This window comes from Phalaenopsis equestris, unplaced genomic scaffold (assembly GCF_001263595.1).
Source record: "Phalaenopsis equestris unplaced genomic scaffold, ASM126359v1 Scaffold225318, whole genome shotgun sequence".
NCBI classification, from domain to species: Eukaryota; Viridiplantae; Streptophyta; class Magnoliopsida; order Asparagales; family Orchidaceae; genus Phalaenopsis; species Phalaenopsis equestris.
The window spans coordinates 147,888-163,918 of record NW_018243366.1 but is presented as its reverse complement, the minus strand read 5'-3'; the positions used below and the strand labels follow the sequence as shown (position 1 = coordinate 163,918).

The window sequence follows — 16,031 nt, the reverse complement described above, 5'->3', positions numbered from 1 at the left end:
TAGTTTTGATTATCTTGCATTAATTTTATAAAGATGTAAGAAAAAAAATTTACTATTAAACTGAGTGAAGTGTTTCATTGTAGAGAGTAAAGTTCTATCACATAAAATTTCAACATAGAGGATGGAAGTGAAAAAATTCTAAAACCCGCATCAGGTAAGGGAGATAGGACTTTCAAAGGCCATGATGGGCTTTATAAGAGATTTATGAAGAATTTTCTTAAGACTATATAACTTTTGTGTCATTTGTTAGAAAAATAAGTGACTTTTAAATTTTATTAAGAGTGCATATAAATCCTTCAATTTTTTAATATACAAATTAATCATTGCATCTATTATAATAAGATTTAGAAATTTTCTTTTGAGATTATGTGATACTGAATGCCATGCAATAGGGATTATGTTGAACGATAAAATAATAATTATAATAGTAATTTTTCTTATCATTTATTATCCTATTATAATATTGGATGAATTTGGATTAATTATGCGTACACTAAAAGGAATTACTAACAATGGCATTTACTTTTGGCAAATTTAGATCCTACATGAGTAAAACTAAATTCATTGTACATACTAATCATGCAATAATAAAAATGTTGTGTAGCTAAGAATGATGCAAAATTAATGCTTATTAGATGGATCCATCTTTTATAAGAATTTGATTTGGAAATATGTGATAAAAAAGGAATACAATGTCAAGCAACAAATCATTAAAAAGGATTGAATGAAAATTTTAAAAATAATTAATGAATTATTTCTTGATAAAAATATGTTTCTGTTGAGTGATCAAAATGTAATATGGAATGTTGATATCATTAATTATCTTATTAGCAATTTATTATGTCCTAATTTCTCTTATTATTAAAAGGAAAAAAATTACATGTTGTCAAGTTTTATTTTTAGGATGACCATATCTCTTTAAAAAATATAACGCCAAGTCATGAGGATTTAAGTGGGCATTTTAGAAGATAAAAAATTACTTCTAAAATACTTTAGAGTGGAATTTATTAGCCTACCTTTTTTAGAGGTCATCATGATTATTTTTAGAGACATTTAAGGTGATTATGGATGGGATTCCATTGAGTTTTATTATTGAAAAAGGGATGACCATAAAAAGTGGGAAAAAAATTTCGAATTCTATTTTAAATGTTTTAAAATGGAGCACTATAGTATGATTTGGGCATTCCTCACTGATCTATTAGCTATGTTGGAAGGTTTTAATTAATTTTAAAAGACTCTTTTGAGAAATAATTCTATTCTATATTTTCTTTGAATAGGAAGGTAATTTTTTCATATGAGTCTAAATCCTTGGAGCTTGGAGAAAATCAACCCACTCCTACACCTCAACATCTTCTAAAAAAGACAACCCAAGACCAAAGTTGAGTAAGTGCATGACATCAGTGAGCAAAAATTTTGGTTTGTCGAAGAAAATAGAGGAATGAATCAATTGGCATTAAAAGTTAAGCCACTAATTTAAATATTACATAGAGCAAGATTAGCAACAAGAGTTCAACTACATGATTGACTTTAACTCAACTGTCACACATATTCTCAAACTATCAACTAATTGCTGGTTCAAATCAAATATTCTTTTCTGCTTTATCACACTTCCAACCTTATGTTAATCCAAGTCATAAAGTTACATAATAAGAAAAAAAGGAGTAGGAGTTTGATGAAACTAAAGAATAAAAATAGGAGTTCTATCTTTTTATTTTGGTTTGTTTTATTTTATTAAAATTAGTTAAAAATTGAGTTTGGTGGAGGTAATGAGAGAGTTTGGACTTTTTATTTCTAATAGGTTTGTTTTTATTTATTTACTTTTTATATTATATCTTATTTTTAAAATTTTATTGTGGCGCTTAGTTGCTGCATTGGATATTATGTAATATTTTTTTAGCTTTGGATTGAACTCTGGGGCTTTAACAAAAAACCATATAATAAATTCATTAAAAATTGTTAAGAATTTCTTCTAAATACATGTTAGAAATTAACAAAAAAAACATGCACAAATTCTTAAGGCAACTTCTATACTAAAGAGCTATTCATTAGCTAGATTTAACTTGGATTTATAGGTAAGATTTAGTGTAAAATAATAGAAATTGATATTTTAAATCGTATGAAATAAAAATTTTATTTTATAAAAATTTTATTTTCACTATTGTTTTAATTTAAACTCTGAATTTGATAAATCTAAAAATTCAATAGATTTTAAAAAATAAATCAATAGAAATGTGCCAAGGTGGAGAAAGACAGATATATAATACTTTCTGGAGCCGCCCGTCGTGACTTAGCTTATTTTTTCCTCAAGTAGGGGTGGAGGAGGGGAGGAAAGATTTCACACTACTCAAAAAAATTATCGTCTCTCTCATATGTTACAATGTCATCTTTCAACAAGCTCCCATGGCTATATCTTGCTTCTTTGTCTACAAAAAGTTTGGACAGGGGTGAAGGTAACTTTTGATTAACTTTCAAAATTACTAACTAATAATTAATTAATTATTATCTTATGCTAATTATACTTTAATTAATTTAATTTTAATTGATTTAGACAAAATATAAATTATATTAATTAAATTAGTATCATTTTTAATAGTTTAATTAAACAAATTTAATTACTTAATAAATTACTAAATGATGATTATATATTAATGAAATTCAAATCAACAAACAATTGGCTTGATAAATTACCAATTAATGTAACATAATTAAAATTAATAAAAATTTAAATCAAACCAAAATAATTTTAGCAAGTGCACCTAATAATTAAAATTAAAATTATATTTAAAATTTAAAATAAATATTCAACTAATTTATCAAATTTTATCTTTGTGATGCAAATAATTTTTAAAATTTACTACCTAAAAATTTATCAAATCTTGATAAAATTTCTAGTTACTGCTTGACTGAAGTTCTACTAGCAGCCGAACAACCGCCAGGAGAAGATCTTATTACCTAACGTTGTTCTCGTCCCTCCCGACTCACCTTCCAATGTTTTATCTTTTCTTCTCCGAGGCGCTCCCCCTTCCTATTTAGAATCGCTTGTTGGATTTTCTCTTCCTGGTCAGCTGGTAGTTGGTGATCTGTGTCTCGAGGGAGAAGAAGGGTGATGAGGAGTAGGGCGTGGGTTTCTTGTTTGGCTGTGTTTTGTCTGCTGGCTTTGACAACTGGAGCAAGAGAATTCGAGAGGAGCAGGAGAACAGAGAGGATCTCAGGTAGGGTTTCTGGTTTTTATTTGTGCGTTGATTTTTTGGATTACTCTGTTTTGTGTTTGGTTTGATTGATTTTATCCTCTTTTTTTCTGTGGATCTAGATTAATTTAGTTTGAATTTAGCTGGGATTTGCTTTTTGATGACCGCCGAAGCAGTAGCTTATGCCTTTCCCTGTGATTATGTGAAGGATGGAGTTTATCTCATTGTTGTATGGAAATGCTTGTTGAGCGGGGATGACGATTGAGTGTCCATGTTTACCTGCTAGGGAACTGTTTAAAATGAAAATTACAGAATTTTTTAGATTCGGTTGATGGCTTCACTTTTTTATGTGACGATTGTTTTATGATGGAAGATTGATTGAGGTCAGGGGTTGCTTTGGGTGAATGCTACTGTATTTCACCAAAATTTGTTGTCCATGAACATGGAATTGCAATTTGTGGTTCTGCCAGCACTTGGCTTCTCAGAAGGTTGCAAATGTGCGGGTTTCATGCTTTTATTATGGCTGTATGTTAGGATAAACTTTCTCTTATATTTGTGTTTTTGTATTTATTTTTAATTGAGTCTAGCACAATTCCTTGTTATTGTTATTACCCGGTAGCTCTCTACATTAAATTATATGATGAATATTTTGTTTTCTTAAAATTGCACAATTGACCTTGCATCACTGCACAGTGAACCACTAAAACTTCAAATGTCTAGAAATGTAATCTTGAGATTGATTGGAAGAGTGGACTGTCCACTGTGTTTTAACATTTTGATTCAACTTGCTAGATATATTGCAACCTATACACATTTTCACAACTTTCTCTTAATTAAAAGAATTGTGAGCATTAACGGAGCACCGTCATATACTTTTTTTTTTTGGTTAGAGGATAGTGGTGGGATCCATTTACTATTTTTAAAATTTTTGAAATAAGAATTAAAACTAATTTTTTAGGTGGACTAATCACAATTTTGCACAGGAGCTGAGGGAATTTTGCTGATTTAATTTTCCTTATCCATACTTACTTATTATTTGTTACATTTCGATTAGGTGGGTATATATGATATTTGGGACATAACTAGCATAATACCTTATTTTCAAAATCTATGCAATATTTTGATCATGTTTAGATTGCTCCAGAAGAATGTTAGACATTTTAGAATATTTTTTCGAGGTTAATCGAGGTGTAGAATGTTGAGGGCTAACTTAATTAGATGATATGTACATTTCATTGTTGTTGGTGATGTATAAAAACAAAATAAAAATGACAATATTATTCATAAGCGAATTGACAGTACCAAACTAATTTGATAATATCTCATTTTTGATTTATTAATTGAGGATGTTCATCACACGAATTGGATGATGCTTGTTACCTTATTAGTTGATTGATGAAAATTTTTGGGATAAAACATTTAGCTAGGAGGGTTGTTCTATTCTCAGGATTTTTTTTTTTTTGAGAAAGGAATATGATGACCTTTTTATTTATATGATTTTGAAATATTTTTTTATGAGTATTCTAACTAATTTGTTGAATTTTATTAGGTAGATTATATTAGAATTTTTGATGACGCCAACTGTATTGTTTAATAGAATTGCCTAAATTGTCTCGAATCGGCTCAATGCTTAAAATTAACTGGTGTGAAATGTGGTCAGACGATATTAACATATAACTATCCACATTTTGAAAACTTTCAATTCATATAAAAGAGTCACTAATCCACAAAGTACAATGAAATTTAAATCATCCAATAACAACCTCCATCACAGATAACATCTCAATTCAGTACTAAATAGTAAATCAACATCTGAAAGAAATAGTAAAGAGAAACTATCAGTATAAAATAAATATTCCTAGCAGCAATGGTCTTCCTCCTGTAAACCAAATCTCTTCTACCAAGCATATCAATATAAAACATTCTTTCTCCTGAAAGAGAACATTAATTACAACCATACGTATAACATAGTAAGTAATTATAATCTAATATGCATTAAATTCTTATGTTATGCTATGCACAAATGACCAAAAGAAAATGCATTATATTTTATTACCATTTTAACTTTATCCATTCTCATTCCACTTTAAGTCTTTACCATTTTTAACATTTTTAATAGCCATCATAGTATAACCGTCATACCTGAAGGTATCCTCAAAATATGTCTGAAGGCACCCTCAAAAAAGGTGTGCAAAATACCTTCAAAATTATACCCAAAGGTACAACTTTACAATTTTCTTTAGCATGAACGGGTACATTGCATCCACTGCCAGTACCATTCAGGGGTAATCCTGTATGATTTAAATATTCATTTATCATTTCATTTCCTTTAAATTATCTTCTTTTAAAGACATTAAACATTTACTTTCCTTTTTCTCGTTCATTTCCTTTAATTCTTAAGCTACAACATGTATAAAATAATTGCCTAAAACATTAAAGAAATTTTTTAGTTAATAAACTTTAAATTTAATTCATATAAGAAAATAATCACTTACCTTGCTTTTCAAGAGATTTTAGAAATACTTTTCTACCAAATTCTTTGTACAACTACCTATATTAAATTAATGTGATTTCATTTGATAAGAATCCTATTCTTAAAAGAAATACTTAATATATTTAAAGAAATACGATTAAACAACACATAAGTAGTTATACAATTTCCTCCCTTAAAAAGTTTGATTTGCTTCTTGCACAGTACAACTTTAATTGATTCAGCCTTAAACCTTATATTATTTAATATATAATTAATTTAAATGGGTCATTAACTTTTAATAAGTAAACCAGTAATTTCAATTTAAACAAATTTACATCATTAAATAATAAATAACCAGAAGATTGGTTCTTATCGTACACACCTAAAGCCCAATTACACGCACAAGCCAACACCCTTCTCCTTGGCATCAAAATCTTCCACTTACAAAGTTTGATTCAAGTGGCTTTATATTAACACATTAATTAATGAAATTCACACTCACACATTATAACACATTACAATATAAATAAATAAATATATTAGAAATCTCAATTATATCTTATAAATTTTTGTGCTGCCCTCATGCATGCGAGCTCAGCAGCTGAGAGCTTTCCCTTCTGCTACGCGAGCACAACCCTTTTACAACTTCTCCTTCTTATTCTTTCTCACGTGGCTCGAAAGCCCTAACAGCGTGCACGACACTACAAGTTCTCCACTTCCCTTCTTCTTCCATCGCAGTTCATCCTAATAGAGCACACAAATCTTATTCCTCTTCTTTCCTTCAACCTCGATTCAATCAAGAGCCGCTCGACTGCGTCTTCTTCCTCGTCATCGACTTTGTTTTACACCTCATGTGAGCACAGTAGCAATGCACAAAACTAATCCTCTTTCTTCCTCTTTGTCGTTGCTCGAGTAAGAAGCACAATTTCAATCGTGTTCGGTAAGTATCCCACAGCGAAGAAAATCACACGAACCTTCCTCCTCCTTTGGCTTCCTCCTTGTCTTCTTCTCTCACAGGCAAGCCGAGAACTTTCCTTCTCCTTTTTACCTTTGATTTCTTCTTCTCCTTCGCCATTGCAATTTCCTTTCTTGCACTCTAATTTCTTCGTTCGAAATGGGCTACACGACTCTTAAGTCGAAACCAAAGAGATTAAGGGATGCGTATACCTAATCGATTTATTTTTATTTATCTTATTATTGTTTGTTTATTTATTATTATTATTATTATTATATATATGTACATTTTACTTGCTATTATTACAAACTCTTCTCTTTATAAAAATTTCGTCCTTAAAAATTGAAAAGATTTAATAGAACAACAATCATACCTCAATTGAAAATTGTGGATATGTTTCTTGCATCCCAGAAACCTTTTCCCAAGTAGCATAGAGCGTGAGCGGATCGTTGGCTTGGCGTCACGAAGAACTTTTGTTAAACAAAGGAACGAAGGGCGTGAGCGGATCGTTGGCTTGGGGTCACAAAGAACTTTTGCCAAACAAAGGAAGAAATATAGAGATTGAAAATAAGACAAGATTTTTATTGAATATGAAAACTTACAGAAATTTTAGGAGAAGAAGTAGACTCTCGGATTATCTCCGGTGTGTCTGCAACTTCTAAAAACACACACATAAATAGGTTGAGAGAAACCAGAAACCAGCCCACAATAAAAGAAAACTGGGGGTTAAACCGGAAACCAGCCCACCTTTTTAAAAAGTAGACAGAAAACTATGGGCGGTAAACCGGAAACCGACCCATGGTTTTAACACAAACCAGGGATCAAAACTAGTGGTCCCTTTACACATAATACAAAATAATACATAGTGGACACGTGATACAGGCTTAGTGGGTTATGGGCCCACCATATGCTCCACGTTACACAGCATTATTCAGACTTTTGTCTGATATATCGGCAAATATTTTAATAAAATTATTTATTTGCTGCGCGATGCGGTGACAATATGACATTGTATTTTCCCATGCGTTGTCTTTGGTACTTATAGTTCTACAGTATCTTGTCTTATTTGTATATATATTGGCTAAAATACGTAGCTCTTTTGCAACCTTCTGAGCTTGTTCCTTCTCCATTTGCTTCGTAGCTCCTCGAAGCCTAGTGTGCGCGCTTAATGAGATAGGGTGGAAGAACGTTTCCCATAGTACTTGCCAGTGCAAGTCATTTGCTTCCTTAGGTTGTGATATGTCTAGTCCAAGTGCTTTGAACCACTCCAATCCTCCTGGGTAGCTACATGTCCGAATGTTGTTGTTATAGATTGTCCTCGGGTTGTCTCTAATTTCTGAGTATTCTTCTGCGTTCTTCTTAGTCTTTCCTTGGCTGCTACTAGCGTCCATTCTGTTATTCCTGAAAAGAGAAAATTAAAAGAATTTTCGTCTTCTTCTGATCCTGTACATAAAATAAAAGTTAGTCGAGAGAGTGAGTCAGCCAGCGTGTTATTTTTCCCGTCAATATGTTCAAAGTTGACGGTGATTCCAAGCCCGCTGATGAAGTCCGTGAATGCAAGCCAACGAACGCGTAGTGATTTATTTTGGGTCATTTTGTGATAGAATGAGATTATCGCTTGACAATCCGTCCTTAGCGTGATTTCTTCTTTATCCAAATAGTGGATTTTCAATGAATTAAGTGTCTCCATACAGGTGAAAATTTCTGCGTCTATTGTTGATTTGATCGTTGCAAATTTTCCACTAGCGTAGGCGCAAATCTTCTTTGTACTTCTTGAATCTGCCTTATTCTTTTTCCACTTACATACGCCTCCCCATCCTTCCATATAGCCATATGTTTCGAGGATAATATAGGCTTTCTCTAGGACTCTCTAAGTCTGGTAAATTCTGTACCAGGCCTTTTGATTTTTCTAACGGCTTTTGATTTTTCTAACAATTTCCCAATCATGAGGTTTCATTCTCTTGTCTCCATGGGGGGCTGTCTTCTGATATAAAGGACCAAGAAATATACCAAAGTTAGGAATATAAGAACGAGCGTAATTAAAAATACCTAACCAGGATCGAATTCCTTGCTTTTCCTTGAGTTTTTCTTCAGGGAAAATCTGCTATCTTTTTCATGATGTGCGGCTGTAATTTGATCTTCGAGTTTCCGATTACAGCTCCAAGGAACTCTATTTGTGGTGCGCCAATTTTCATCTTTGTTGGTGAAAGTATCAACCCTTCTTTCTCAACAATTTCAAGAAATTGCTCCAAGTGTTCTTTATGCTTGTATTCGCTGTTACTGAAGATTAATACATTATCTATGTAAAAAGCTCTAAATTTTGAATATTTATCAAAACAATTATCCATCTTTCTCTGAAAGATGGCTGAAGCATTTTTCAATCCGAATGACATTATCAGCCATTCATAAAGTCTTGTTGGGACTACAAATGCAGTCCATTCAATTGATCCTGGGTGCATCGCGACTTGATGAAAGCAGCTTTTCAGGTCAAATTTTGAATATATCCCGCTATTTCCAATTTTCTTTAGCAGTGTATTTATACCTGGTAAGGAATATTGATCCTTGTGGTATTGTCATTGAGAGAGCGGTAGTTGAACACCATTCTTTCCTTGCCTTTAATTTCCTTTCCAGTGAGAGGATAAATAGAAGTGCCCGAATTAACCATCATCACCATAGTCCTATGGCGACTTCTGCTTGGCCTGATGACCTTCAAGGCTAACAAGCTTTCAACATGCCGTTTGAACTATTCTTGCATTAGCGGTGTAACATGATTGAGGGGCTTATCCTGTATTGTTAAATCAGGATTAATAACATCTATTTTACAGAGTACCTGATTTTTGCTCCAGTGATTCATAGGATCTTCCCCAATAAAGCCTTGCTCTTGTAGTCGATGTAGAAGAGGCTTGAATTTTCTTAGGAATGGGCTTTCCTGGAGTTTATTAGAGTATGCCCATTCTGGTTGTAGTTCGACGTAGAATATCTCTGTTGTATCCGCTCACACCCATTCTGGCTATATCCCCTCACACCCATGCTTTCATAAAATCTTCACGAATGGAATCTCTCTGTTCTGCAGCTTTTTCACATTAAAATCCACTTTGTCCTCAACATAAATCAAATCTGGCTGAATATAAACAAAGTCTACTATCATCCTACTGACTTCATTTGTAATATACTTTGTCAGTGGGAAATGTGGAAAATACTATGCACTCCCTACATATGAGCTGATAAGGCCAATCTGTATACCACTTTCTCAATTCTCTTCATAATCTTAAATGGACTGACAAACTTGTGGCTCAATTTTCCTGCCTTCTCAAAATGTTGCACACCCTTTAATGTACTGTCATTTTTGAAAACAAACTCCAACTTCAAACTCAACAGGTCCGTGTTTAACATCGTAGTATTTTTACTGTCTATCCTGCATTGCCTTTAGTCTGCCTCTGATTAGTCTTATATTCTCAGTCGCATCATAAACAAAATTAGCACCAATGAACTTTCTTTCACCTGTTATAGCCCAACATAGAGGGGTCCTTCACTTCCTTCCATACAAGGCTTCATATGGAATCATCCCAATACTAGTATAGTAACTGTTATTATAGGCAAGCTCAATTAAAAGTATATGTGATTCACAACCTCCACCAAATTCATGAACACATAACCTTAATAGATCTTCCAATATCTGAATAGTCCTCTCTAACTGATCATTTGTTTGAGGGTAAAACATTGTAATCAAAGTCGATCGTGTGTCTAAAGTTTCCTAAACCATCTTTCACAATCTGGAAGTAAACCCGTCATCTCTGTCGGAGACAATAGACTTCGACACTCCATGCAACCTTACAATTTGATCCACATATAATTTGGCTAGCTTCTTAACTGGATCGGTCTATCTAATAGGTAAGAAATGGGCAAATTTGGTCATGATATCGATAATTACCCATATAGCATTCCGACCTTGACGCGATTTGGGCAAGCCATTTACAAAATCCATTGCAATCTTTTCCCATTTCCACTCCAGAATCTGTAAAGCCTACAACTGACCTCTAGGGCATTGATGTTCGGCCTTCACTAGGGGACATGAATGACACTTAACCACAAATTCTGTGACAATCCTCTTCAATCCTAGCCACCAAAATGCTTCTTTGAGATTCTGATACATTTTATTGCTCTCTAGGTGAATAATGTAACCAGATAAATGTGCTTCCTCCAGAATTTCCTTCCTCAGGTCATTAGCATTTGGAGCATAAACCTTGCCTTTATACCTCAATATAAACCATCCTGATCTAGCTCATATTTCTCTAAATTTCTTGTCTGAACCTACTCCAGAACATTCTGAATACTGTTATCTCTGGCTAAAGAATCTCCAATTCTGCTCATTAAAGTTGGTTGCACCGTCATCTAATATAACCAAGCCATACTTTCATCATCATAATCAGCTATGATCAGCTTAAACTTTTCTAGATTTTTAATTAACTGCTCCTGTTGCGTAAATAAATAGTTCAAGTTTCCTGAAACTTTCCTACTCAGTGCATCTGCCACAACTTTCATCTTTCCCGCATGATACTGAATATCTAAATCGTAATCTTTAATAAAATTTAGTCATCTCCTCTGCATTAGGTTCAACTCTTTCTGACTGAAAATATATTTTAAATTATGGTGGTTAGTAAAAACTTTGCATCTAACTCCGTACAGATAATGCCTCCATGTCTTGAGTGCAAATACAACTACAACAAGCTCCAAGTCATGCGTAAGATAACTCTTTTCATGATTTTTCAATTGTCGTGATCCTTATGCAATAACCTTACCATGGTGCACAAGTAAACAACCCAAACCCCTCAATGATGCATTGCTAAAAATTTGAGACTCATCTGAACCTGAAGAAATGGCCAAAACTGGAGCAGACATTAAATGTTTTCAGCTTCTGAATGCTTCCTCACAACTATCTGACCAGTAAAACTTCACTGTCTTTTGAGTCAATCTTGACAACGACATAGCAATTTGTGAAAACTCCTCAACAAACCTTCTGTAATAACCAATAGACCTAGAAAACTCCTAACCTCAGTGGCAGTAGTAGGACTTGGCTAATCTATAATCGTTTTAATCTTTTTTAGATCCACTAATATGCCATCTCCACTGATAATGTGTTTAAGAAAAACCACACTTTAAGCAAAAATTCACATTTATAAAATTGGGTATAAAGTGTATGCTCCTTCAAAACTTATAGCACGACATGCAAATGACCTAAATGACCTACTTCCCTTAGATACACCAGGATATCATCTATAAAGATGATCACAAAAGTATCCAGAAAATGTCTGAAGATCTTGTTTGTCAGGTCCATGAAAACTGCTGGAGCATTTGTTAGTCCAAATGACATCACCACAAATTCATAGTGCCCATATCTAGTCCGGAAAGCGGTCTTTGCTATGTCTTCTTCTCTAAACCTCAGCTGGTGATAGCCTGACCTTAGATGAATATTTAAAAATACTGAAGCCACTTCCAACGTATCAAACAAATCGTTAATCATCAACAATGGATATTTATTTTTAACTGTGAGCTTATTCAACTCCATGTAGTCAATGAACATCATGAAGCTCCCATTCTTCTTTACAAATAGTATCGGAGCTGCCCAAGGTGAGGTGTTAGGTCTCAATGAACATCACTAATATGCCATCTCCACTTATCAGGTAACTCCTGCAGTCAGTACTTCAGCTCTTGTAACTCCTTAATTGTCATTTTATAAGATGCCTTAAAACAGACTAAGAACTTGGTAAGAGCTTAATACTGAAATCAATCTCTTACACTGGTGGTAGCCTTGATAAATTATCAAGGAATACTTCTGGATATTCTCTTGCCACCAGAATATCACGCAAAGACTGCACTTTCCTAGAAGTATTTGTTATATGAGCAATAAAACCCTGACTTTCATGATTCAACAATTTAAACACTTTCATGCAGGTGATTATCATAGATGTCAGCCCTTTGTCACTAAAAAATTAAATTCTACATCTCTAGATACATTTATTTTGGCAGTCTTCTTATTGCAATCAATAGTGACAAAGTTTTTAGACATTCAATCCTTGCCTAAAATCACATTGAATTCCAGTAAAAGCCACACAATAAGTTGGGCATTAAAACTCTTTTCACCAATCATAAGTTCCACCTCACATGATTTATTAACTTCTATAAAAGCATTATTCGACAATTTAATTGATAGTATCACAGGTATCAAAAGGATATTAAATTGCATCACTTTAGCCAGTTCATCAGCTATAAATGAGCGTGATGTTCCCGAATCAAATAATACTCTTATCAGTCAACTCTGAAGATATATGACACCTCATTAAAATCATTTCATTAAACATTTAGAGTCAGTTTATTAATATATTTAAATTCTTGTTTTATGTATGACATGACATGAATCTTATGATGCTAAATGTATACTGATTAAAATTGTTAAGAGAGACGTACTTATGATAACGTTAATGGAGTCCTTAGCTTTCAATTGTGATAATGCATATATTCCGGGCTAAACATTCTGTTAAGTCTGATTTGCATTTGACACTGATCTTGAAGATTCAGCTATCCTCGACCTACCAAAACTCCTCTGAGGTAGTGCATCACTGCTCCTGGAATCTACTAGAGCCCTTTGAACCAATTTGATGCAATTATTTGTCATATGTTCTGACTTGTGGCACCAAAAACAAGTATTCGATCTAGATAGACACTCGCCCTCGTGCCAACCTGATGAACTTGTCATGCATCCATCTCTAGACGGACCATAGTATGAACCAGTCTTTAAAGGTGCTCAAGAATTCGCCCCACTGAATCATGTGAGTGGCTCTACCCCCAAATTTCTCCTGCAATTGACCACGCCACTATCTCTCAGCTTCTCCTTGTAATGCAAAAGTAATTAGTGTAACCATCATCTCTAGAGGACAAGACAATCCATTTAGAATCTTCTCAACTCTCAACAGTCATTCAGCATATATCGGACCTCCTCCTCTAGAAAAGAGAGAGGTTCTCATATCTCGAAATAATTTCAGGTACTTATCCATCTAACATCCTTCATTGGAACTGGCCTTAGTCTGAGAGTTATTAATCAACTGCATTACTACAGTCACCATTTTGTAAATGCATCAATATTCACATTAATCTACAGGGGTGTATCAAGTTCTACAATATCATTTATAGCTTCTTCTCCCTATTTTTTCACATTTTTGAAATAAGATAAAAGAGATGAAATTATAATTAGATACAATTTAATTCCTTGTCATTATTACTTATGAATTAGAATAATCACTCTCATGCTTTTAGATCGCGATCACAACTAATTGCTCTCATACCATTTTTGTCACAGACACAACCCGATGCTCTGAATTAAATAAGACAGGAACAATGGTCAGACGGTATTGACATCTAACTATCTACTTTTTGAAAAATTTCAATATATAAAAAAAACCACTAATCCACAAAGTGCAATGAAGTTTAACAACAACCATCAAAGATAACATCTCAATCCAGTACTGAACAGTAAATCAACATTTGAAACAAACAGTAAAGAGAAACTATCATTATAAAAAAATATACTTAGCAACATTGATCCTCTTCTTGTAAATTAAATTTCTTCTACCAGACATATCAACTTAAAATTTTTTTTCTTCTGAAAGAAAACGTTAATTGCAACCATGAGTGTAACTCGGTGAGTAATTAAAGTATAATCTACATTAAATTCATATGTTATGCTATACATGATTGACCAAAAGAAAATACAGTTCATTTCATTAACACTTTAATTTTATCCCTCTCATTCCACTTTAAGTATTTATCATTTTTAACTGTTTTAATAGTCATTATAGGATTACCATCATACCCAATGATTTCCTCAAAATGTGTCTGATGACACCCGAAAAAAATGTGTTTGAAGACAAAAAATTGTACCCGAAGGTACGCCTTTCTTTTTTTTAACGTGCACGGGTATATTGCATCAATTATCAGTACCACCCGAGGGTAAATCTTTATGACTTAAACATTTATTTATCATTTTATTTCCTTCAAATTACTTTCTTTTAATGATATTAAACCTTCATTTTCCTTTTTCCCGTTCATTTCCTTTAATTCTTAAGCTACAACATGCATAAAATAATTGTCGAAAGCATTAAAGAAATTCTTTATTTAATAAACTTTAATATTAATACAAATAAGAAAATAACCACTCAACTTGCTTTTATAAGATTTCTAAATTACTTTATATCTACTAACTTTTTTATACAACTACCTATAGTAAATGAATTTGATATCATTTGATAAGAATCCTATTCTTAAAAGAAATACTTAATGTATTTCATGATATATAATTAAAATCACAATGAGTTATTATACAATTTCTTACGTTAAAAGTTTGATTTGCTTCCCGCCTTGTACAACTTTAATTCATTTAGCCTCAAATCTTCTACTTTTCAATATCTGATTAATTTAAATATTTCATTAGCATTTAACAAGTAAACCAGTAATTTCAATTTAAGCAAATTTACATCATAAAATATTAAATACCTAGAAGTTTTGGCTCTTACCGTACGCACCTAAAGCCCAATCACACATTATGACACAACAATATAAATAAATAAATTTATTAAAAATCTCAATTATACCTTATAAAATTTCAAGCTGCCTTAACGCACACGTGCTCAGCAGCAGGAAGCTTCCCTTCTTCCGCTATGTAAGCACAACACTTCTTCGACTTCTCCTTCTCTTCCTCGCGTGGTTCGAAAGACCCAACAACGCGCACGGTACCGCTAGATCTCCACTTCTCTTCTTCTTCTTCCATCGCAATTCATCCCAACAGAGCATGCAAATCGTAGTTCATCCCAAGAAAGCACGCAAATCTTATTACATCTCTTTCCTTCGACACCGATTCAATCCATAGCCTCTCGCCCGCGTCTACTTCATCGTCGTCGACCTTCTCTTACACCTCACGCGAGCCCACTAGTAGCACACAAAGCTGATCCTCTTTCTTCCTCTTCGTTGTTGCTCGCGTAAAAAACGCAACTTCAATCGTGTACGACAAGTATCGCACGATGAAGAGAACCGCACAAACATTCCTCCTCCTTCGGCTTCCTCCTTATCTTCTCCTCTCAAAGGCAGGCCGTGAACTTTCTTTCTCCTTTTTCCCTTTGATTTCTTCTTCTTTTTCACCACTGTCGTTTCCCTCCTCGCACCTCTAATTTCTTCGTTTGAAATGGGATACATGACTCTTAAATCATTTATTCTTATTTATCTTATTATTATTTGTATATATATATATCTGTGTGTGTGTGTGCACATCGACACACACACACACACAGATATATATATATATATATATAGACATGCGCGCGCACAGACACACACACACACACGCACATATGCGCTCTTATACACA

At 33.3% G+C, this 16,031-nt stretch overlaps 1 protein-coding gene across 1 annotated transcript in view; it reads left to right on the top strand.

The window, feature by feature from the left end:
* The first annotated feature begins 2,927 nt into the window (after positions 1-2,927).
* The window catches only part of LOC110037806 (probable beta-1,4-xylosyltransferase IRX10), a 26,107-nt gene continuing 13,003 nt past the window's right edge, over positions 2,928-16,031 (top strand). The window contains exon 1 of the mRNA XM_020742527.1: positions 2,928-3,212. Within this exon, the coding sequence (XP_020598186.1) occupies positions 3,107-3,212 (106 nt within the window). The 5' untranslated portion in view covers positions 2,928-3,106. The remainder of the gene's footprint in view (positions 3,213-16,031) is intronic.